The sequence below is a fragment of the Ostrinia nubilalis genome, chromosome Z, assembly GCF_963855985.1.
Source record: "Ostrinia nubilalis chromosome Z, ilOstNubi1.1, whole genome shotgun sequence".
Classification (NCBI taxonomy): domain Eukaryota; kingdom Metazoa; phylum Arthropoda; class Insecta; order Lepidoptera; family Crambidae; genus Ostrinia; species Ostrinia nubilalis.
Window position 1 is genome coordinate 21,068,009 of NC_087119.1, and position 23,365 is coordinate 21,091,373.

The following is a 23,365-nucleotide window of genomic DNA, read 5'->3' on the forward strand; positions in this document are numbered from 1 at the left end:
GTCATGCCTTTTTAGCGTGTATCTTAAGTTTGTACGCCATAAATTGAAAGTTTCAGCCATCTCCCGCTGCATACGCCCCACGGTGGGCTGATATTAGAGCTTCATAGACTTAGCGTCGCTCAAAAATCAAGTGCCTAATTTTGAAAAAATAAATATGCCAATGTGTTCTTTTACCAAAAAGGAATATTTTATGTTATGTAACGTTTCTTGATAAAGTTATTATTTAATAAGTTATTGACAATTTCCTTTTTTTTTGTATGGAGCTCAACATTTATTTTTATTTTATTCGTTATTCTTAAGCTTTCTTAAGAAATTGACTTTTGTATTATGTAATGCCACATATAAGCTATGTTATCACCAAGTGTCGCATTTCGGAAATCTTCGGAACATTGTCATTTTGGACTTTAAAATAAAAAAATTAAAATAACTGCCAAATTTTGTAAAAATAACTACGCCAATGTGTTCCTTTGCCAAAAAGAAATATTTTATGTTATGTAACTTTTCTTGATAAAGTTATTATTTAATAAGTTATTGACAATAAATACTTTTTTTTTGTATGGAGCTCAACATTTATTTTTATTTTATTCGTTATTCTTAAGCTTTCTTAAGAAATTGCTTTTTTCATTATGTAATGCATCATTAAGCTATATTATCACCTAGGGACGAATCCCGGAAACCCTCGGAACATTGTCATTATCGACTTTAAAATAAAAAAACGAAAAAGAAAACTGCAATGTTATGTACTTTCTTCCGTACTACCCTAACGAGGTGAAGAACTAAGCGCGTTTTTTATAGTGGTGTTCCCAGGTGGCCTAATCCACATGATTACTAAGGTTACTAAAATATAATATTTGTTTTATGGAAATTAAGCCAGTTTTAAGTTAAGTTTATTGGTAAGACTCAAGAGGCACTTTCTGAATCTACAAAAGTAAAACTTTCTTTCTCAGTATCAGCCTAGACATCAAATTGATCATTTATAGTGAACTTTTTGCTGGTGTTGAAAACCTTACTTGATGGCAATTACGTCTAAATTATTCATTTCTTTTGATATGGCTTTACAAATATCATATCGCTGCTTGTGCAGAGCTGCCATTTATCAACGATATTATTTTTCTATCTATCAAGTGAGAATCAGTTATTACGAGATTGTTTTGCTTCCAGAATTACGATGTATTAAATTTTCAATTTCCGCGTCCATTAAGTTTTTTTCATTGATGACATTAAAATAGGTCGACAATAATTAAATGCAGCTTACTTTGAATAAAAAAAAATGGGTCTCCTTCATAAATTTGAAAAAGAAATGAGTCGATAGTAAAAAGTGGAGCTAGAAACCTTATTTTCCCGTATCAATTTTATCTGGAGGCATCAAACCGAAAGTTAATTTGGGCACTTACAAGTTGCCCTAAAACGCTAGAATCATCATTTTAGCAAATTTTGTTTCGCAGACCAAACTATACTACGTACATGGAGCTCTACATACGTATCTGCCTGCGAGCATACAAAATTATTGCTCACGGAAAAAATATTTACTTATAGTCAGAAAGTACTACACCACGCTCGAATTTTGCAGGAGAGCAACTAATGAAGATATTTTACACAATTTATTTTTAAAATCTGATTCTCAGATATAGATAATAATATAAACTTCATAGAAAACACAAAGTTTTATCAACAGCAGGAAAAAGTTAATTAATAAATGATCAATTTGATGATGAGGCTGATACTGATACTGAAAGAAAGCTTTACTTTTGTAGATATTAGCCTATTTCACGGTTCAGAAACTGATTCTGAATAACCAATAAACTTAACTTCACACTGGCTTAATTTCCATAAACATATTTTAATAATCTTACAAGTGGATTAGGCCTCCTGGGAACACCACTATAAAAAACGTGCTTAGTTCTTCACCTCGTTAGGGTAGTACGGAAGAAAGTACATAACATTGCAGTTATTTTTTTTCGTTTTTTTTATTATTTTAAAGTCGAAAATGACAATGTTCCGAGGGTTTCCGGGATTCGTCCCTTGGTGATAATATAGCTTTTATGATGCATTACTTAAGAAAGCTTAAGAATAACGAATAAAATAAAAATAAATGTTGAGCTCCATACAAAAAAAAAGTATTTATTGTCAATAACTTATTAAATAATAACTTTATCAAGAAAAGTTACATAACATAAAATATTTCTTTTTGGCAAAGGAACACATTGGCGTAGTTATTTTTACAAAATTTGGCAGTTATTTTAATTTTTTTATTTTAAAGTCCAAAATGACAATGTTCCGAAGATTTCCGAAATGCGACACTTGGTGATAACATAGCTTATATGTGGCATTACATAATACAAAAGTCAATTTCTTAAGAAAGCTTAAGAATAACGAATATAATAAAAATAAATTTTGAGCTCCATACAAAAAAAAAGGAAATTGTCAATAACTTATTAAATAATAACTTTATCAAGAAACGTTACATAACATAAAATATTCCTTTTTGGTAAAGGAACACATTGGCATATTTATTTTTTCAAAATTAGGCACTTGATTTTTGAGCGACGCTAAGTCTATGAAGCTCTAATATCAGCCCACCGTGCGCCCTTGACTTCTAAGCAACACTATTTGAGCAACTTGAGCTGGAGTAATGGGCATTATTCTCAAATTATGGAAATGATAATAACCCTAAGATTAATTTAAAAACAAAAAACAAAACGCCAAACCCTTAAAACATTTAATATCGAATTTAAACTTACCCGTACTCTTTACGCTCCAACAACGAAATGCGTTTCTAGAGTCAAAAAAGTTAAACATACGCATTTTTTTATAAATCTAGCCTCTTAAATTAACAAAAACAAATGTTCTGTTAACATGTCACACGAAACTTAGGTATACAACACCTATTTGGCCTCATATCTGGGTGTTTAGGCTTGGGCCAAATTCCGTGCCGCTGAGTGTATATTGGTTGGTATGGATGGAGGAAATTAGGGCGTGAAAATAACACACGTATTTGAACTGGGGCATGATTTTATTTTGACGATGCAGAACGGTATCCAGCGCTGCCATTCTAATCTATTTTAGAAAATAGCCACCAGAAATTACAATACAATCATCACATTTTTTATTACTAGAAAAGAAGAAGAATGCGTACATATACATTTTTTGACCATGTCTTATGACCCTTTACTTTGGTATAGTAAGAAATATTGCTTTAGAAATGTACTCTAATAAGTGCATGGTTTTTGAACTTTTATACATTTTTCTCATAGACTAAGAGCTGGTGAACGCCAGTACCTACGTCATTTTATAAAAGCTGAAAGTTTGTCAGTTTTGCTCGCTGATGTGGAAACAATTTTTGATCATTGCCCAAATATTATACATAAAAATAAGATTTTATGGTATAACGTAGTTTCCTCATCAGCCAGACAGTTTTGACAGTTCCAAATCCTTGCCAGACTGTTTTTTTAGGATAGCTGCCAAAGCCACGATGACCCAAACTTCATGATTCACCAACATTCTATCCTATATTGGGAGCATACGCGGACAAACTTTCAGCTTTTATAAAATGACGTAGGTCTGGCGTTCACTAGCTCTTAGTCTATCATAAAACTTTGCTAATAACAAAAACGTGATGGTTACAGTTTATACACAACATGGAACTGCACAGATTGATCACATTAAATATTTCTGAAAATGTATATTAGGACAATATTATTCAATGACACAGGTATTTATTGCTTAATATTTTGAACACACGTAGTTTTAACGTTTAGGGCTGCACAGTCAACAGCAAATGTAGTCCTGTTATGCAAGGAGTGTCTTAAACATTGAAATTTGACGTTTAATAACAGATTTATTTTAAGCCACTTATTGGAACTATGTTGTCAGCTAGTTTTATCATTATTTTTGTTGATTGTGCAACTTTTAATTGAAAACTAAGGATCCTAGTTTTCTAATTAGACGGTAACGGCAGCGGCAATGTCATCCCAAGATGAAGGACATAAATAGCTGATATTTCAATAAAATTAGACAAGCTACTGCTATGCCGTCACCGCGACCGGCTAACGATGAAAATGCTCAACATATTACAACTAATACCATTCAATTTGTATCGTTGCATATTTCAATTGTTCTCCGATTAACAAAATAACAATTTATGATTCACGTAGGCAACTAACGAATGCTTGTTTTTAATTAATCGCACTTTTAGTGAAACAACGAAGCTTGATTGCGATTTACAAACGATCAACGAATAACATTTCCTGACAACACATTCTTATGAAAATCTATGTATAATGCACTTATGGTGAAGGCTTTAGTAAATCTGTTGTGTTTGACTCGTATGTTAACAGTGTACATCAAAATGCTTGTCCTATGTAAGATATAATTATGTTCTTAATTGCTATGGAATATTAAAGAATTATGCTTCTAATAGTAGAATATTGGTATATTGAATTTATAATCTTAGACATTCTGGTGAAAACTACTTCTACAGCTAATCTGATTTGTATTTTATGATAATGTGTATATTTAAAACAGATTACAAACGTTAAAACTCCTTTATTTGTGTAAAGTGTAAACATATTATTATCGACTACTGCGGCAGCATATTTTAAAGTGGAATTTTCTGGTGTCACGTGTATACATATCACTAAATGTGAAAAAATATATAAAACTACCACTAATATAGGTTAATAAATATTGGAGAGGCGATGTTAACATATTCACAGTATAAATTATAATATGTGATCCAAAACTAAGTAGTACCGGCATAGTTTGCTACCTATTTTTAGCTGTAATTAATTACGCCTAGTGTTTACTTACCGAAAGTTAATACAGTACACTAGAATAAGGGATTATTATATACGTCGCGTTTACTGACAATCTTTTTCAGACACATAAAACATTCTCATACAGAGTGGAGGCGACAATACGTCAATAAATAAAAGTACATAGTAATGGTCCTCTCAGTCTTCACACATCAAAATCAGATGTTTTATTTATCTAACAGAAAATCACAGAATTTTTATTATTATTTTCTGCAACATGTAAATCACGATAAGTTCAGAACCCCTAGCAACGGCAGAAATAAAATGTCAACATCTAAATTCAACTTACAATTACATAGTACCTAATGGATAAATAAATCAATGATTCAAAATTAAGATTAATAAAATAATAAAGGGTAATATTGTTTATTAAAGTTTCAAAATTGTGATTAATATAATGATAGGGGAATATTGCTTAATAAAGTTTCACGTCATTAACGCACGTCAATTGTATATTAAACAAAGATTTTTTTCTTCTAATTTAGGTCGACCATTCTAATGGATTCACAGTATTCCTACGAACTAATATAGCCTTTTATTATTGTCGCCCCCATTCCGAGGATAAAGTTAATTCATGGATACGGATTAATACCAGCTCATCAGAACTTAGGGGATAGTCAATAATACATTTCATTTAGATGCTAATTTACAACATGACAAAATATATTATTATGTATACTCGTAATTTACATACGTACACTAAACGGTTTAAAAACAATTTAGATGTAGAAAATATAGACACTTAGGCAGTAATAGTTGAAATTAGTTAAATTTTTGCACCTATAAGCCAAGAGCACTTCTATATCATATATTATCTATCATAGCTTCTTCTTGGTTAGTGTAATAGAAAGTCTTCGTAACACAGTAATTTTGCTAATAAAACTGTATTGTAATCACTACTAGCTCTCTCTGTTTCAAGAAGCGTCTAAGATTATTCGAAGAGACGCGGTGTAATCAATAACCACACCCTGGTTGACAACAATTCATCACTATAATATTATTTTGTTAAATAAAATTTCTTATAAAACTGTGCAAAACATATTATTGCACTATTTAGCACGCCTATGTAAAATTGCTTCATATACAGCATTAGCTTTATGCATAAGCAACTGGCTCTTGATGAAAGCATAAGGCAATAAGATGTGCAGCTTTTTGTCTTGCTCAATATAAAAAAACCATACAAAACATACATTATTCCCCAATGCCCCTACATTTGATTAGGTAATTTTTTTAAATAAATTTCCTACTCCTAGGTACTCGGCAGTTTCAAACTTGCCTTCAGTTCGAGTGTATCCCAAATAGACTATCTCGCAAACGGCGACACCATGAGTAATAATACCTCTAAGAATTCAAAATAGGCAGCTTTAAGGAATCACAATCCTAATTGTCCATCACATTATCATTCCGCGACTGTCCCCGACCACACCGCACAACACCAAACATATTATAAGACACTGTTTATGATTTTAAAGCTCTCGCTAACTTCGTTGTGCAGATTGTGTGAACCAATAGTTTTCTTAACATGGTTAATACATTCAAAAGCACTTTAAATCATTCTTCAGTAGTCCCACAAAGAATTAAGACCACGTAATATTGCTTTTATCGTTACTTATATTATAAGGCATTATAGAGGCCGTCTCTGGAACTACTGATTGTATTCTAAATGTTAAAATTTACAATATCAATAGTGATGTTAACTTGAATAGGATTCAAAACTCGATTTAAGTCTACGAACTCGAAAAAATTGTATTTATTTGTTAGTTAGACCTGGCAATTATGATTTTATTGACGTACGTATATGTATGCATGTGCTAAGGCTGCTTAGTGTGGGCTCGGTGACGGTCGGCAACGAGTACCTAACATTACGTCTAGGGTAACACGATCATGACTATTTGCGGATCTTGGCCGCGTTGTCTGCGTTCTCCTTTAGGATCTTGGACTTGAGGTGGTCCTTGTACTTCAGGATGCCTCCCTCCCACTTTGTGACTCTCTCGTTCTCGCATATCCATATTTCTTCAGCGACCTGCAAAGATATGGGTGGAATGTTAGTGATCAACATGAAAGAGAGTGTAGAAAATATTTCAGTGATTTTAATCTCGTTGCAATAGTACACTTTCGCCGTCGAACCATGATACCGAAAGCGTTCAAGGATTTGCTAAACTGAATGCGTTTTGGCTTCTGCCGTCGGGTCAAAATGAACGCAGCTGCAACGTTTTCCCATAAAATGTTGCGTCGGCATCGCGGCGCGGACGCTAACAAGACGACGTCTCTGGAAATCCTGTATCGTAAGCTGTAAGATATTTTAATCAGAGCGGAGCAAAGTCACCAGAAGTACAGACCTGGTTGATCAGCCTGAAGTCGTGGCTGACCAGCACCATGCCTCCGTCGAAGTCGTTGATGGCGTCGGCGAGCGCGTCGATGGTCTCCATGTCTAGATGGTTGGTAGGCTCGTCGAGCAGCAGCAGGTGCGGCGTCTGCCACGCGAGCCACGCGAACACCACGCGGCAGCGCTGCCCGTCCGACAACTGACGCATGGGGCACACCTGGAGGACAGAGAGAGGTAGGTTATTGCACATTTATCAACCCGGAAAGGGATCGTAACCGTATTCTTTGTATGAAACTCCATACTGCAACGCACACTAAGGCCCAGAACACACGGTGAAACGCAATTACAACGAAACTGCAACTTCTAGTTACTTTTGTTTGAGTTGCATCTAAGTTTCTGCCATAGATTTCGTTGAGAGACCACACATGACGCGAACAGTTTGAAACCGGTTTGAAATGGTCGCGTCATGTGTGGTCTCTCAACGGAATCTATGGCAGAAACTTTGATGCAACTCAAAAGTAACTAGAAGTTGCAATTGCGTTTCACCGTGTGTTCTGGGCCTTATCCGCACCGTAACGTAAACTGGCCTTGCGTTTGACAGCGCGCGAAAGGCGATACGATGTTGATCCGTCATCCGAAAATTGTTGAATCGTCGTCCGTTCACACGCCGTCGTACGTCACACTCACACACTCTTCCTTCTCTTTCACACTTATACATTCCGTTTTCCAGTCATATCATACATCCATAAACTGAAGTGTGAAGCTCGCTTCCACCTTCGGCCTGATCATCACTTACCATCAGGTGAGATACAGGCCAAGAGCTTCCTCGGTAAAAAAACAAAATAAAAAAAAAAGCACTGACCTGTTGCCTGCCGGTGAGTCCGTACCGGCCGATGATCTTCCTCATCTCCTCGCGCTCGCGCACCTCGGGGAATTCCTTCATCATGTACTCCAGGGGAGACAGATCCAGGTCTAGCAACTCGTGCAGATGCTGGTGGTAGCGCCCGATGCGCAAGTGGGAGTTCTTGCGGATCATACCCGTTGAGGGCACGAGCTGAAATGAAGAGTGGATTTTAAGGCTTATTCCCCGTTGACAATCCCCGTCAACGGGGAATAGTGAACTTTTTGTTCACTAATCCCCTTTAACGCCAATTGGAGTTTATAAAACTTATAATGGGGAATAATGAACTAAAAAGTTAATTAATCCCCATTACATAAAAAATTAAATCCTAATATAACGGGGATTAATGAACTTGTTAGTTCATTATTCCCCATTATCAGCTCCAATTGGCGTTAACGGGGATTAGTGAACAAAAAGTTCACTATTCCCCGTTGACGGGGATTGTCAATGGGGAATAGTGGAATAAGCCGATTTTAATTATGCCTCCTTGACTGACACCTGTATTCACAAACATTACTATGAGGGCTCATAGTGCGCGTGGACGCACAGGGTGACACAAGAACCAATCACAGGGCTCTATTCAACGTTGTGCGTTCGATTTGCTGCTTCACTTAAGCAAGCATCGTTTGTGAATACGGGCGTTAATTAAGCTATGTAGTTGCTAGTTTCGTTTACTGGTACTGGTACTAATTTAAAGAATTAAAATGAAGATATCAATTTTCTGACTTAACCATACCATTTATATGCCCATGTTAACATGGGCTAGTGTGGGCTCATATACCCATTTACCTAACACCCTGTATATCACTTCGTCTAACATAATAAAATACTTACATCTCCGTACAGTAGTTTGAGTAGTGTGGATTTGCCGGCCCCGTTGGGTCCCACGAGCGCAAGCCGCGTGTCTAGGTCAATACCGAACTCTAGATTTTTGTAGATCCACGGGCTTGTATCTGTATACCGGAACGATACATTCTGCGGGAGAAACAATTCATTGTTGTAATACTTTTACTATATCTATACTTATAATAAATCTGTAGAGAGGTCAATTCTGTACATGAAATATATTTTCAAAATAACTATCAGGGGGTGATTAGTGATCGATACTGATGCCAAAAATGCAATCAGTAAAATTTTTGTCTGTCTGTCTGTCTGTCTGTCTGTCTGTATGTTCCTTATAGAAACAAAAACCACTTGACGGATTTTAACGAAACTTGGTACAATTATTCTTCATACTCCTGGGCAGGTTATAGGATACTTAGGAATTCCCACGGGAACGGGAATTAGCGGGAAAATCCTTTCGTACGAAAAATCTAAACCGCTTAAGTTAGACGCTTGAAATTTGGTATGCAGGTACCTTAGTAAACTTAAAGCTTAGTTACAACAGGATATTGCAAAATTCCCATGGGAACGGGAGTTAGTGGGAAAAAAACATTTGTATGAAAAAATCTAAACCGCGTAAGATAGACTCTTGAAATTTGGCATGCAGGTACCTTAGTAAACTTAAAGCGTAGTTACAACAGGATATTGCAAAATTCCCACGGGAACGGGAGTTAGCGGGAAAAAACATTTGTATGAAAAAATCTAAGCCGCGTAAGATAGACTCTTGAAATTTGGCATGCAGGTACCTTAGTAAACTTAAATCTTAGTTACAACAGGATATTGCAAAATTCTCACGGGAACGGGAGTTAGCGGGAAAAAACATTTGTATGAAAAAATCTGAACCGCGTAAGATAGATGAAGGAGGGGGTAAAACGAGATCCACGCGCACGAAGTCGCGGGCGGCCGCTAGTTTATAATAAACACAAACATTTAAGAATGGAACCAAAGTTGGCAAGTTGAGACATTGTTATTGATTGACTTGAATTTATTGTTCATATTATAATTTTCATATGTGATGTTACACACAAAGTTGTTAAAAGCCACAATAATAATTAATTGTGGCTTCCCCCTGTTGGTTACTTTGTCTCATTTTAGTCCCAAACTAATCAGACAATGGACAACACTTACTTTTTTAATACACTAACCCCCTTATTAATAAAAAGTTACACCTGGGACGAACACTGGATTAAAAGGACATTTACAAACTAAATGACAATTTAAACTAGAGTTTTTATTAACTTTTATTAATAAAGGGGGATATGTACAGCATATTGTACATAAACGACGTGTGAATCGTGCCAAGACCTTGTGGCATAGAATTCTAATGCCCGAATCAGCAGTTCATATACTAACCTGCACCATGATAACTGGCGGCGGCACTTTCCCGCATGACGGGAAGTAGAAGTTCAGTGTCTTGTCATCCACCACCTTCTCAGTGAGCCCCTGGGCGACCATCTTGGCCAATGTCTTCTCCTTGGATTGAGCCTGCCTCGCGAGCTTGGCTGAGCCGTGACCGAACCGCGCGATATAGTTCTGCGGGTGAAAAAGGAAATTTTCGATATTATTTATTTATTTAAAGACTATTGCACACACATAAGAATGATCCGTAAAAAAAGGCGAGCTTAATGCCATAAATCATTCTCTACCAGCTGACCTTGAGCAAAACAGAGATATTGAGTAGGCGGTGGTGCTAAAAAGCTACAAAAATTATCGTTATCGTCAATAACGCCCGTATTCACAAACATTACTATGAGGTTACACAGTGCGCGTGAACGCACAGGGTGACATATGAACCAATCACAGAGCTCTATTCAACGCTGTGCGTTCGATTTCTGCTTCACTTAAGCAAGCATCGTTTGTGAATACGGGTGTAAGATCTTTATCTAAAACTTAGTTTACAAACAGAACGGTTGTTTCGTTAACTAAGGGCCAGGTTAATGGGTCACTTCAATGTGTCCAAATTCCCTTCTGCTGTGCCACTAAAGATTGAACCTTTGTAACTAAAGTACGGGTCTGGACTCCGGGAGCGCAAAACAGCACAGACATATCAGTGAATATATCAGAAACTATTCGCGCAGTACGTAACAGATTATTTCAAAGTATGTATTTTTACTGTCAGTTACAAATCATAAGTTGGTGACATTCTTCATTAAGTTATGGTGTTTACATACTTTTTATTTATGGACCCAGTGACGGGACAACATGTTAGGACTGTAGCATTGTATTTATTTACTACAGACAGATATAAAAGCGCTATTTCCAAACTCTCCACTGACCTTCATGTGCGCGATTTGGTCCTGCTCCCAGTTGTACTGCTTCATCTGGTTCTCGAGTAGCTCCATACGCGTGCGCACGAAGGCTTCGTAATTTCCCGTGAAGTATTTCAGCCGGCGTTTGCTCATGTGCACTATGTTGGTACACACGCCGTTCAGAAAGTCTTGCGAGTGCGATATCAGGACGAGGATGCGTTTGTAGCTGAGGAAAGGTTCAAGTATTAATTAATGTAGAGGAATTCATCATCATCGTTATGTCTCCACTGTCTGTGTGTTAAGTATAAAAACGATAGCCCTCATTGAAACATGATTCAATGCTTTCGACAGCAAGTTGACTGTTGAATGCAAATTAATTAAGCCATCTATCATAGCGGTCCATTAAATTGGACACAATTGAAATGAAAAAAGAATGAAAAAAAAAATGATTTCACTGTGATGGCAAAATCTGCAAAATAAGAACATCCTTGGAATTAGAAGATGGACATAATGTGGATCTTTATTGAAACAAATAGCATAATAGAAGATGAAAACCGGCACTTTGCTGTTGCGTGTTATTTTTTCTCAACAAAGTTATAGGGGGTCTAAAATGGACCGAATAGATTCGATAAAAGGATAGCACGACCATGCCGTTTTGCTCGACTTGGCGGGGGCACTTCCGTCCTTTCTTTCCCAGAATAATAGAATAGACATTTTAAAAAGCAAAACTTACTGTTTGAGCTCTTCTTCGAGCCACACGCAGGCGTCCAGGTCCAAGTGGTTTGTAGGCTCGTCGAGCAGCAGCAGGTGCGGCTTGACATACAGCGCACGCGCCAGGGCGATGCGCATGCGCCAACCTAGAATAACAGACGACTGTAAGGGTGCGTCCAAATTATGTAACATGTTTTATAACTTTTGCCATATAACATGTTACAAACTGTCTCATTTTTAGTAGATACGGCATTTCAACCTTTAGACAATTAGCAGACTAAACTTTTTGCCGGCCGCGGCTGTGGTTGTTATTCAGTATGAAAGTGCGCACATAACACCGATTTGGTATCGGCTGATTCCTCACACAAATCGGTAGCCGACCAAAATCTCGGCCGACTGTAATATGCGGGAGCCTAAAGACTTGTCAAAACAGAGCGATGCTCTTGCGGGTCTTTTGCAGGTAACATTTGGTGTTGGTTTGTACAGATGTTTAGGAATTGGACAACACTTTTATTGGTGAGTGTCATGTTTACATTAAATTTTAATACGAATTTATGACTCAGTACGAATTAACACTGGCATTTGATGCAGTTGTTATTGATGAGATTGGGTAATAAAAATATAGACGTATGAATGTATTAGACCGATGTATGACGCAACGAGGCTCATCTTTCCGATTAGTAGTCCACATTATGCGAACCACTAGCTAGGCGTCTAATTATTATCATTATTTATCATCATTTCAGTCAGGACATCCACTGCTAAACATAGGCCTCCCCTAATGATTTCCAGGTTGACCAGATGGTCGTGGCCTGCATCCAGCGCCATCCTGCTACTTTTAATGGGTCTTATGTCCACCTTGCTAGTGGATATCCCACACTGCTAACCTTCCCCCTAATGGGAACTACAGCCAGGCGTCTAAAATTCAAAAATAGGAATAAAAAAAGCACTATTTTCTAAATAGGGTCAAATAAAAGCGTGTCTCATCGTTTTTACATACAGTTTATTGTCTTTACAATGCAAATTGGTGGAGAATACATGTGCGTCCGTCAATGCTCGCTCGTGATTGTCCTAGTCGATTAGATATCTCAGGAGGTGTAGTCACGATGAAGTTACAATACTGTATGATAGTATTACCAGGCCTGTTCATCTCCGCGAGTTTACATCGAAAAAAAAACACGCACGATGGCCCACCTACAGGATACTATTCGACAAGGCCTCACATACGAGCGAACATTGACTCACGCACGCGTATTCTTGTGTATGATGGAAGAAAATAAAGAAAATGGTGTACTAAATACTGTGCAGTATTTAACTGCCTAAATAATAATAAAAACACAGAATGTACTTTTTTAAGTTGCCTCAAGACACTGAGAGGCAAATAAGTAGTTATAGCCTGACCAGGAACATAAAAACCCTCGCCATGTTGCGGAAAACTAATGGTACTAATTTCTTTTAATGGCAACAGTAACTGAAAACTTCATTGACATGTCACCTTGCATGTCAGTCTATTGCTGTCAAAGTGTAAACAAACTTTATTTTAAATGTGCGCAATTGGTTTTATGAATTAAATTGCTAAAATATTTTTATAGTCGTGAAAGAAAAGTGGTTCACAATGTGTTAAAGTATTTGTCGAAGAAAAATACTAAGGGTTCGGACAATATTTTCATTGAATAATGTTTCCGACAAAGGTTGTCAAATTGACTGACATGTTTATCGTATAGTACAGTCCACTATGAAAATTAGCTGTGGTTTGTTTCAACTACCTACCTATTTTAAAAATTTTGTCACTTTCTAAGTGTTGAATTTTATAGGATTGGGAAAGAAGTACCGAGTTTGAAGCGTTCATGAGCAGACATTGCAGTTGAATATTCAAGTTCTGAATTTGATTATTGATGAATAACAAAATAAATCTACTAGCTCGATTGATGGTTTCATTTAATTTATTAAAATCAGGTTACCTATAATAATATTTTTTCGTTAATTTATGAAAATATTAAATTAGCACGTAATCCTGAATCCTGATACATAAAGTTAGCCTATTAATTTAACACAGGTACGACTGTACTCAGTGTTGCACTATCAAATGCAATTGACGCGCCTCTATGCCAGGGTTTTTATGTTCCTGGTCAGGCTATAATATTATTAATGATAATTCATGCTAAATCATGTATTTCCTCCGCCATTTTCCGCAGTTTGGCACCTCACGTCACATCATTTTACCGAAGTCAGCCCTATAGCTTCGGCGCAGTGCCGATCACTGACGTTTGTCAACAAAATGGTGCTTGCCTCTTGAGACAGGCTAAATTACACCATATTGTTAATGACATTGAGCATACATTTTTTTAAATACCTTCGCGAAGTAAAACTTCTGTACGTAGTACTTATTATTATTCTGTGGTATTACCGTGGTGTAGTAGCGCGTGTTTTGTTTTCGATAACTCGCGGAGATGAACAGGCCTGCCATAACTAACTAGGGTGAAATAAAAGCGTGTATCTCGTACCTCCAGAGAAGTCCTTGGTGGCCTTCTGCTGCATGGCCTTGGAGAAGCCGAGACCGTGGAGGATGTGCGCGGCGCGCGCCTCCGCCGTGTCGGCGCTGAGGTCGTCCAGGCGGTCGTACACGTCCATCAGCTGCTCTTGCGCATCTGGAGACCAAGTACATAAACATGGCATTATTATCTATCTAAATCTAAATAACTCAAAGGTGACTGACTGACATAGTGATCTATCAACGCACAGCCCAAACCACTGAACGGATCGGGCTGAAATTTGGCATGCAGGTAGATGTTATGACGTAGGCATCCGTTAAGAAAGGATTTTACGAAACTTCACCCCTAAGGGGGTAAAACGGGATCCACGCGTACGAAGTCGCGGGCAGCCGCTAGTACTTATACTAAAAGCGAAAGTCAAAGTCACGATTTCTTTATTTGTTTTGTATAGATTAACTATTTAAATAATACTTACAAATCGTCAAATATTTTGCTCTTAAGGAGCCTCGTCTCATAATATTTTTGCCCTCCCAGCGCTTCGAGACCAACATTTAGCAAGTGCTGAGAAGAAGCGCCGCAACAAACTCAGTCACCACTGTCTGCAAATGTCACTGACTCACTCATCACGAACTCTCAGAAACTACAAGTGCTAGGAGTCTCAAATTCTGCATGGGAGTTCCTTTTAGAACGTAAGTGCTCACCAAGAACGGATTTTACGAAACTCCACTCCTAAGGGGGTAAATCGGGCTCAACGCGTACTATCCATCCGAGGCAGGCACCTCGCGCGTCATGTGGAATATTTTATGTGCTCCGGTGTACGTTAACCCTTCCAATACTCAAACAACAACTTACCGTCATCATCGCACTGCGCCAGGGTCTCGGCGAGCCTCTCCAGCTTAACCCTTTCCTCGTCGACTTCCATCACGCATTGCAGCGCGGTCTTATCCGAGGCAGGCATCTCGCGCGTCAGGTGGAATATGTCGATGTGCTCCGGTATTGGCACCTCACGACGACCCAACGCTGCGAGTAGAGACGACTTGCCTGTGTGGGTAGATGATATTGTATTAGATCTTTTGTTTAACAAATGAAGAGAATAACTGAGTTTGGGGACAGTTTATACATAGGAATATTCGCCAGGCAACAAACTTGCAGTAACTTTGACAGTTTAGAGGTGTATAAAAACATAGTTTCGTTTGGCTCTAGTCAGCGAAAATCCTATTAGACACGTCTCCTAATACTTTGAAACATGAAATTTCCGACCAGGAATCGAACCTAGATCTGTACTACATCAGCAACGTCTAATACCAGCTAATCTGCAGTGAGAATTGAGACAAGACTACCCCATGTAAAACAATTCATTGCCTGATTTAAAGAACTTATCGCTAATGCAAGTGTACGCTTGTAAACAGATCCACTGGAAAATCAATTGTTTCCGACGGTTCTCCTCCGATCGTTGACCGGAAAATAAAATTCGAGCGCTAGGGCCCGATTCCACCAAACTTTTATTCGAGAATAACTCCTGGTACAACCAGGCCTATTCATCTCCGCGATTTTACATCGAAAACAAAACACGCACGATGGCCCACCTACAGGATACTATTCGACAAGGCCTCACATACGAGCGAACATTGACTCACGCACGCTTATTCTTGTGTATGATGGAAGAAAATAAAGAAAATGGTGTACTAAATACTGTGCAGTATTTAACTGCCTAAATAATAATAAAAACACAGAATGTACTTTTTTAAGTTGCCTCAAGACACTGAGAGGTAAATAAGTAGTTAATATTATTCATGATAATTCATGCTAAATCATGTATTTCCTCCGCCATTTTCCGCAGTTTGGCACCTCACGTCACATCATTTTACCGAAGTCAGCCCTATAGCTTCGGCGCAGTGCCGATCACTGACGTTTGTCAACAAAATCGTGCTCGACTCTTGAGACAGGCTAAATTACACCATATTGTTAATGACATTGAGCATACATTTTTTTAAATACCTTCGCGAAGTAAAACTTCTGTACGTAGTACTTATTATTATTCTGTGGTACAACTGGCAAATTGACAGTTTCAGTATGGGAAATGTCAAAATGTCGAATCCACCCAAGTGGCAAAATTAAATTTTCTTTTTATGTTCATTCGAAATGGTACTTTAGCAAATACAACATCAAATCGCAAGGCCGTATCATTGCAACGTAAGTTTATATTGCACAGCATAACATTACACAATTCAATGGCAGTTACACTTCGGTTTGCATAAACAAGCTCAGCTTTGGTACTCAATCTGCAAATCAGATGCGTAATGGCATTTCGCAAGTAGCATACAAAAATATACAAATGTATGGAACTTTTTACTGAAATCGACTAGGATTCGAACCTAGAACATTCTATATTTCCAGTTCAAAACATATTTATAGCAGTTATAATTCGTGGAAGTATGGAGGATACTTACGCTGTAAATAGTTGTAGTTCATAGAATTACGAAGGATAAACTTTTTACTGAAATCAACCTAGGATTCGAACCTAGAACATTCTATATTTCCAGTTCAAAGCATATTTATAGCAGTTTTATTTCGAGGAAGTATGGATGGAGGAGGAGAACCAGAGTGACTGATATAGCCCGCAGAATCGCTAAAATCAAGTGGCAGTGGGCAAGGCACATAGCTCGTAGAGCTGACGGTCGCTGGGGCAGGAAAGTTCTTGAGTGGCGACCACGAGCTGGAAGACGTAGCGTGAGCAGGCCTCCCACTAGGTGGACCGACGATCTGGTGAAGGTCGCAGGACGCTTTGTGGAAATCCTTGGGGGAGGCCTTTGTCCAGCAGTGGACGTCTTTCGGCTGAAACGATCGAACGAACGATGGATGGAGGATGTAAATAGTTGTAGTTCATAGAATTACGAAGGATAGATGGCTCCCACGCGTACTATGAATAGAAATAATACGTTTACATCTGAGATATACCTTTCTTACAATACCGGGAGAGAGGTGACAGGAGGTGAGTGGGAGTTAACAATGTCACGTGTTTGTGTCAATAAGATAGGTCACCTTTTATAAAATACGGACTTGTGCGCGTATTTTCTATTCCACGAATAGAAGCCCTAACGAGAATCGTCTTTGAATAAAATCTTGCCTTGACAATAGTAAATCTGCATAATCATCATCATCAGATCACCTGCTTTCAGTATCCATTGCTGGAGCATAAGCCTCTCTAAAATGGAGGATCTAGAGAACAGCAAACACCATATGAAAAAGGGTGTGATTTTTTAAATATAAATTGCAAGTAAGACTATACGTCAAACAAAGGCATTTAAGGGCTGTACATAAGCTGAAAGTAAGTGTGACTAAAAATACCTGGACTATCCTTCATGTTTTTGTAACTGTTTAAAAAAGTGCTCATGGTCAACTTTACAATTGCTACTGCCAGAAAAAGCAGCTATTTTATTATTATTTCTCACGTATACAATAAAAGTGATCGATCCATCTCTAGTCGATATCGGAACCTACATAGCCTGAATAAACTGCAGAAGTTCTCGCGTCTGTAAATCTAGATTGAAACTTCCTTTTTATCGTTTAACAGAATAATGACTAGAATTACAGTAGGGTTATGCACCGGACCGATTGTGCGATGTCGGCGTGCATGCTTTGCAAACTGCAACCGAGGGAAGAAGGCCTACTGATAAATGATCCACTTGTATTAGGGGAGCTATGATTGACTATCATTATAGCCTATAGGTAGTTGGATCGTGACTTGATTGTCCAAGGCTGGGTGGCACAAAGAAACTGTACACTGAATTTTTAATGTATAGGGAACAGTTTTAGCAAATTATACGGTCGATAGACCTTTGATATTAATAAAATGCTATGAGTGAGGTATCTGACGGCTGGAATATTGCAATTTTTCATTTTACAGCTTAGCTAGAAGTGAATCAGTATCAATGTATCAATTATTACCGACAATGAATCATCCAAAAAATGGAATCATCCCTGTTAGGTAAAAAATAAATAGTTTGAATTAGTCTGTCAGTTGTCTAAAATAAAAAAATAAATAAATTTATTGCTTGAGATTGTAGGGTCATTTCGCCTGTTCGCGTCCATTTAGTGCAGTTGGCAAGTTTGACGGCGATAATAAAAATGCCCCAGCACTCATTTCTATGACAAATTTGTGTAATGTATTCATTATATATTCTATTTTAAGATTAACTTTCAGTTGTATTAGAAACATCTTGCGTTTTCTTTTAAAATAGATAAACTTCAGAATTAGGCGTTATACCCAGTTTGCGTCCACAAAATCCAAATTGCGTCCACCCGTGGACCATTTAGCGTCCAGCAGCTTAGAAAAGGAATATACATAGGTGTGATATTTTTAAGAATTAATAAAGAAAGATTGTATTTGAACAATTTATTTATTTAACAATAAACTTAATTATTAAAAATCAACATTATCATCATTTAAAACTCACTTTAAAAAATAAAAATAATTCTTCTCAACGTTGGTTTAAGTAAAAAATTCTTTATTTCTGGCCAAACATTTTTTGACCTGGACGATCATCTTTGAAATTATTTTTAAACTCTCCGTCTCGAATTATTTTTTGAACAGTATCCTACAATTCTTGCTTTTTACTGGAAATCCACATTTAGAAATGTTAAGAAGCCATTCAACTACTTTTGTATTATTGTTCCATTTTCTTCTCTAAACTTTGAATTTTTGACGAATTTCAATATCTAATTACTACATGACGTGACATATCATTGGAAAGAAGAGAAGCTAGAGATGTTTTTAAGATCATTGGCAATCCACTATCACCTTTAATTTTTTTTAAATCGAATTCCAAGTTGAAATTTTTATCGTGGTTTGTACCTTTGTTAAACTTTCGCGGCTCGTAACTAGCTATCCAATCATTATCTGGATCTGAAATTGAATTTATTTGACTAAAGACATATTCGATATTAATATCAAATAACAAAAGCGGTTAAAAACACGCGAGAAAAAAAATTTAGGCAGTTTTTAGGTCAAATTTTGGAAAAAATTAAACAAAAACAAAAATATCAATTAAAATAAAAGTAGCTCACTTAGGGTCAGATGGGCGAACTTGTATTCTTAAAATGACCTTACCTATACACATTAATATTAAACAGTATGTTTAATTTTTTTTTATAAGCAAGTATTTAACGAAAACAGTGGACGCAATTTGGTTTATTATTATAGAGGATAGGTATAGTTTGCGTCCATTGTGGACGCAAAGTGGAAGTTTTGTAAAATCGATGTAGTAATTCGCGTCCACCTTAATTTATTCGTTAAATATAAAAAACATTACCAAATTCATAATAAACATTATACCTTTTTTCATCATTAAACTGTAGAAATAGCTATCTATCCTAAAATTCACATAAAACAATATAAAACTTACCATCAAACACGCCACTGCACACTAATTTTTATCTAAACATGCAGCGCGTGTCAGCTTCCTTGTTGAACAGCCGAGGCTAACTATTTTTCTAAACAGGAATGGTTGGACGCACAGGACTTTTGTCTATGTGTGCGTGCCTCTTATACATTGACGTATTAGCGGTAATGACTTTTCGTTTGATTGGTGTGTCAGTTGACTTGTTTTCGAGGATTTTTAAAAGGAGATCGGTAAAATGGACGCGAATTGGGCGATGGACGCGAACAGGCGAAATGACCCTAGTTCGTTTATTTTTTAATTTATCAATTAAATTCTGTCATCTAAAAGTTATAAAAGGCTAACAGCCTTTAATTATCAGTATTAGATAGAATAATGAAGTATGTGTATACTAAACATATTTATAATTTTCAATATTTATTGAAGTTAAGAGAGAAAGAACGGGGCACTAAAGCTTTACACGTAATAATGGTTCTAACGAAAATGTATCCGACACAACATACTATAATTTTTTATCTTAGACATAAAAATTAATAGTTGTTAAGAGAAATGATGTGACTCAAATCAAACTACCTCTAATGCAATCATAAGCTCATTGAAAAACTGTCCTACTTTCCGCAAACACAATAAATAAAAGCAAGACAATTGTTTAGAAATATTTTAAACCCGGCACACTTTAGTCGCGCAGCGCCGTATCCAATTCGTTATGCAATGAAAAAAGTAAATAACAAAAACTATTCCATCAGAGAGATCTAGAGTAGAACGGTAGAAATTGATACCGGCAACTGATTGTTCACGTCACGAACTTGCGGACGAGTGGAAAATTGGGGTTTAATTAATAGATGTAGGAACTCAAATATGCAGATATGTCACGCACGTAGATAAACTCAGCATCAGCAATACGCAGTTTTCGGCCTAAAACCTGTCTTTAAGATTTAAAATAAAATATTATTTAAAATTAAATTGAATCAACATGTTGCTAATAAATAAATATGAAATCATACAAATTTTCCAGCAAGTTCATTCCTTTTGTTGACGAACGACGTGACTCAGAACAAATCAGAGCTTATCATTAGCTATTGTTAATAATGTAACTACAAAAAAAAAAGGATAAAAAGAAGTAAAACGTACCACATCCATTGAGTCCAACCAGGCCATATCGTCGGCCACAGTTAAGCTCAAGCAGCGTGTCTTGCAGTAGTTCGCTTCCGTAGAACGTAATGGAGAAGTTGGCGATCTTGATGTCACGGGAGCGAGGATGCACCGCCAGGGATCCGGTGCAGGACCTCGCCTCCGAGTTCATCTTCGCCTCTGCCTCCAGTTTCAGACAGAGGGCCTCTAGAATGGTAATGTTCAAATGTTGACAGCAATTCAGTTGATCTCAAGTCATCAAACAAATCTATATTTATTTATAAAAGCGAAAGGTCACTAATTGACTGACTGACTGACTCACTCACTCATCACAAAATCTCAGAAACTACAAGTGCTAGGAGTCTCAAATTTTGCATGGGGGTTCCTTTAAAAACGAAGGTGCTCACTAAGAACGGATTTTACTCCACCCCTAAGGAGATACATAAATACAACTACTAATGACAAGAACTACAAACTAATAATGACCTTTCTCTTTACATTGCATAACAAATACAAAAAGTTTCTATCAGATTCTATCAGAATGCAAGTTCTATCAGAATCGCAACCAATATTGGATGTATTGGGTTGTCAAGAAATTAGAATGTTTTTGAGATTAATTATTTACTAGATTGACTTAATTAAAATAGTGACTACTACAGCACACACATACTGTCTATTATGTGTGTACCATAGTTACAATATTATTAGATTTAGGAAAAAGATAGAAAAAGCTGCACAATTAACTCTATAACAAACTAATATTTTTTATGTTAATAGTTCGTAAAATATAGTTTATTTTTTTGTTTCATAGACTAACTACTTTTATTAAATAGGTAGGTACATAATATTAAAATTTTGTAAGATTTAAATTTTATAAATTCTGTAGATGAGAGCAACTAAAGTACCTCAACATAATATTTTAGTTTGCAAAAAATACCATAATATAATATCCACATGGTATTATTTACAAAACTGCCTTGCCATGCTTTTGGACATGTGTTTATTAAAAATACAAGTCAATGCTGATGAGCTGAGGGTTTAGCTTTAAATGGCTCTTTATAAATAAAATTAATGGAAAATTATTAAAAATTGCATGTGTGAAACAAATCCACAGCCTCGTCATAGAAATTACAGCCACGTAACTTTCGATCATGATTAGTTTATTGTATGTAGGTACACAAAAATGTGAGCAACAAAGGAAAATGAGTTGGAGGTTATATCTCGAGAGATTAGAGGTCCGCGCGATTACCACTACCGGGTACATACTACCTACATACCTTCAGCGGTCAGCTCTCTTTCCTTTTCGGTGCCGTTAGTAGCCGATCCATTTTCTTCCGAATTAGTCACTCTTGCAACGGGTTTTTTGTTCCTATTACTGGCCTGCTCTTTTTTCTTCTGTTGAGCCCTCTTCTTCGCGTCCGACGGCATATTTGGCTTATTTAAACTGGAACAAATAATACCACGGAATTTATTCTCGCAAGTTGCTATGCAAAATCCAAATCTATGCACAAATTGTTCATTGCACTTCAGTGCATTTCTATTCGAAGCACTGAATATGTTACGAATCTGAATGATTTACTTTATGGGATGATAAATTCGTGTAGCAGCTTTCTCTTGAGATTCGAATTATGTTTCAAATAAATGGTTTTACCTAAATAATTAAAATCGATGTTCACAAGTCGTCCGCGTCTACACGTGCTGCTTTTGAAAAGAAAGACAATTGAGTGAGAGAGATAGAAAATACCCATAGACAACGGATGATTATGGCAGTGACAACCACAATCGAATAACTAAAAAAATTATAAAACAGGAAAGGTGATGCTTCTCCGTTATTTTAATTTATTTGCAACCCAAATACAGGTGGGTTTATTGTAGAAACAAAAAAATATTCACTAAGGTGTAGTAATATTTCCTAAATTTCCGATTCCTAAGCGCCATCTATCGGCAGTGATGTTCAAAATTTATTAACGTCCATAGACAATAATAGTTTGCCCGCCATTTTTTGAAATATTTTACATAAGACGTGGCAAAAAAGAGATTAATTAATAACGGCAAAATAAATAAGTAAAGGTAATGTTATACTTTAAAAGAGTATTAGAAAATGTAACATGACCAATATCATAAAATAACACTGAGGTTATAAGTATATGTTCGCTAGTTTAATACCAGAACTTATGAAAAATTAATGTTATAAAGAAGAACGGTCACGCCCCATACAAAAAAAACCCAGACCCGACAGAAACGAGAAATACCTCAGTTTTTTTGTCATGTCTTAATTAGTTAAATTATATATTTTTTATATTCGAAATCTATGTATAACACCAAAGTATTACCCTTTGTTTTTGTTCAGGCGTTATACAAAAACTAATACAAAATGGCTATTTATCACCAAAATTGGTAAATGAATGTACCTAAATGTCTATAACAGCTGCTATGGAATGTATCTAGGTGACCAGGAGA

General features: G+C 36.7%; 1 protein-coding gene across 2 annotated transcripts; it reads right to left on the bottom strand.

Moving 5' to 3' along the window:
* Positions 1–2,994: 2,994 nt before the first annotated feature.
* Positions 2,995–22,645, bottom strand: LOC135086555 (ATP-binding cassette sub-family F member 2). 2 transcript variants are annotated; one of them, XM_063981304.1, is made up of 12 exons: positions 22,557–22,645; positions 22,183–22,349; positions 20,906–21,112; positions 15,228–15,416; positions 14,388–14,531; positions 11,906–12,029; positions 11,200–11,398; positions 10,277–10,456; positions 8,876–9,016; positions 8,003–8,194; positions 7,154–7,357; positions 2,995–6,837 (listed from the first exon to the last, which is right to left on the bottom strand). In XM_063981304.1, the coding sequence occupies exons 2-12, from the start codon at positions 22,331–22,333 to the stop codon at positions 6,703–6,705; spliced, it is 1,866 nt and encodes a 621-aa protein (XP_063837374.1). In that variant the 5' UTR covers positions 22,334–22,349; positions 22,557–22,645; the 3' UTR covers positions 2,995–6,702. The 2 variants fall into 2 exon arrangements, with proteins under 2 accessions (XP_063837374.1, XP_063837375.1); XM_063981305.1 differs by having other exon boundaries at positions 22,485–22,585.
* Positions 22,646–23,365: the final 720 nt, after the last annotated feature.

Coding starts and splice junctions, on each gene's coding strand:
- LOC135086555 (XM_063981304.1), bottom strand. CDS start 22,333: ATGCCGTCGGACGCGAAGAAGAGGGCTCAACAGAAGAAAAAAGAGCAG. Junction 14,532..15,227: donor GGCGCAGTGCGATGATGACG/GTAAGTTGTTGT, acceptor CTTGGTCTCCAG/ATGCGCAAGAGCAGCTGATG. Junction 12,030..14,387: donor CACCAAGGACTTCTCTGGAG/GTACGAGATACA, acceptor CTGTTATTCTAG/GTTGGCGCATGCGCATCGCC.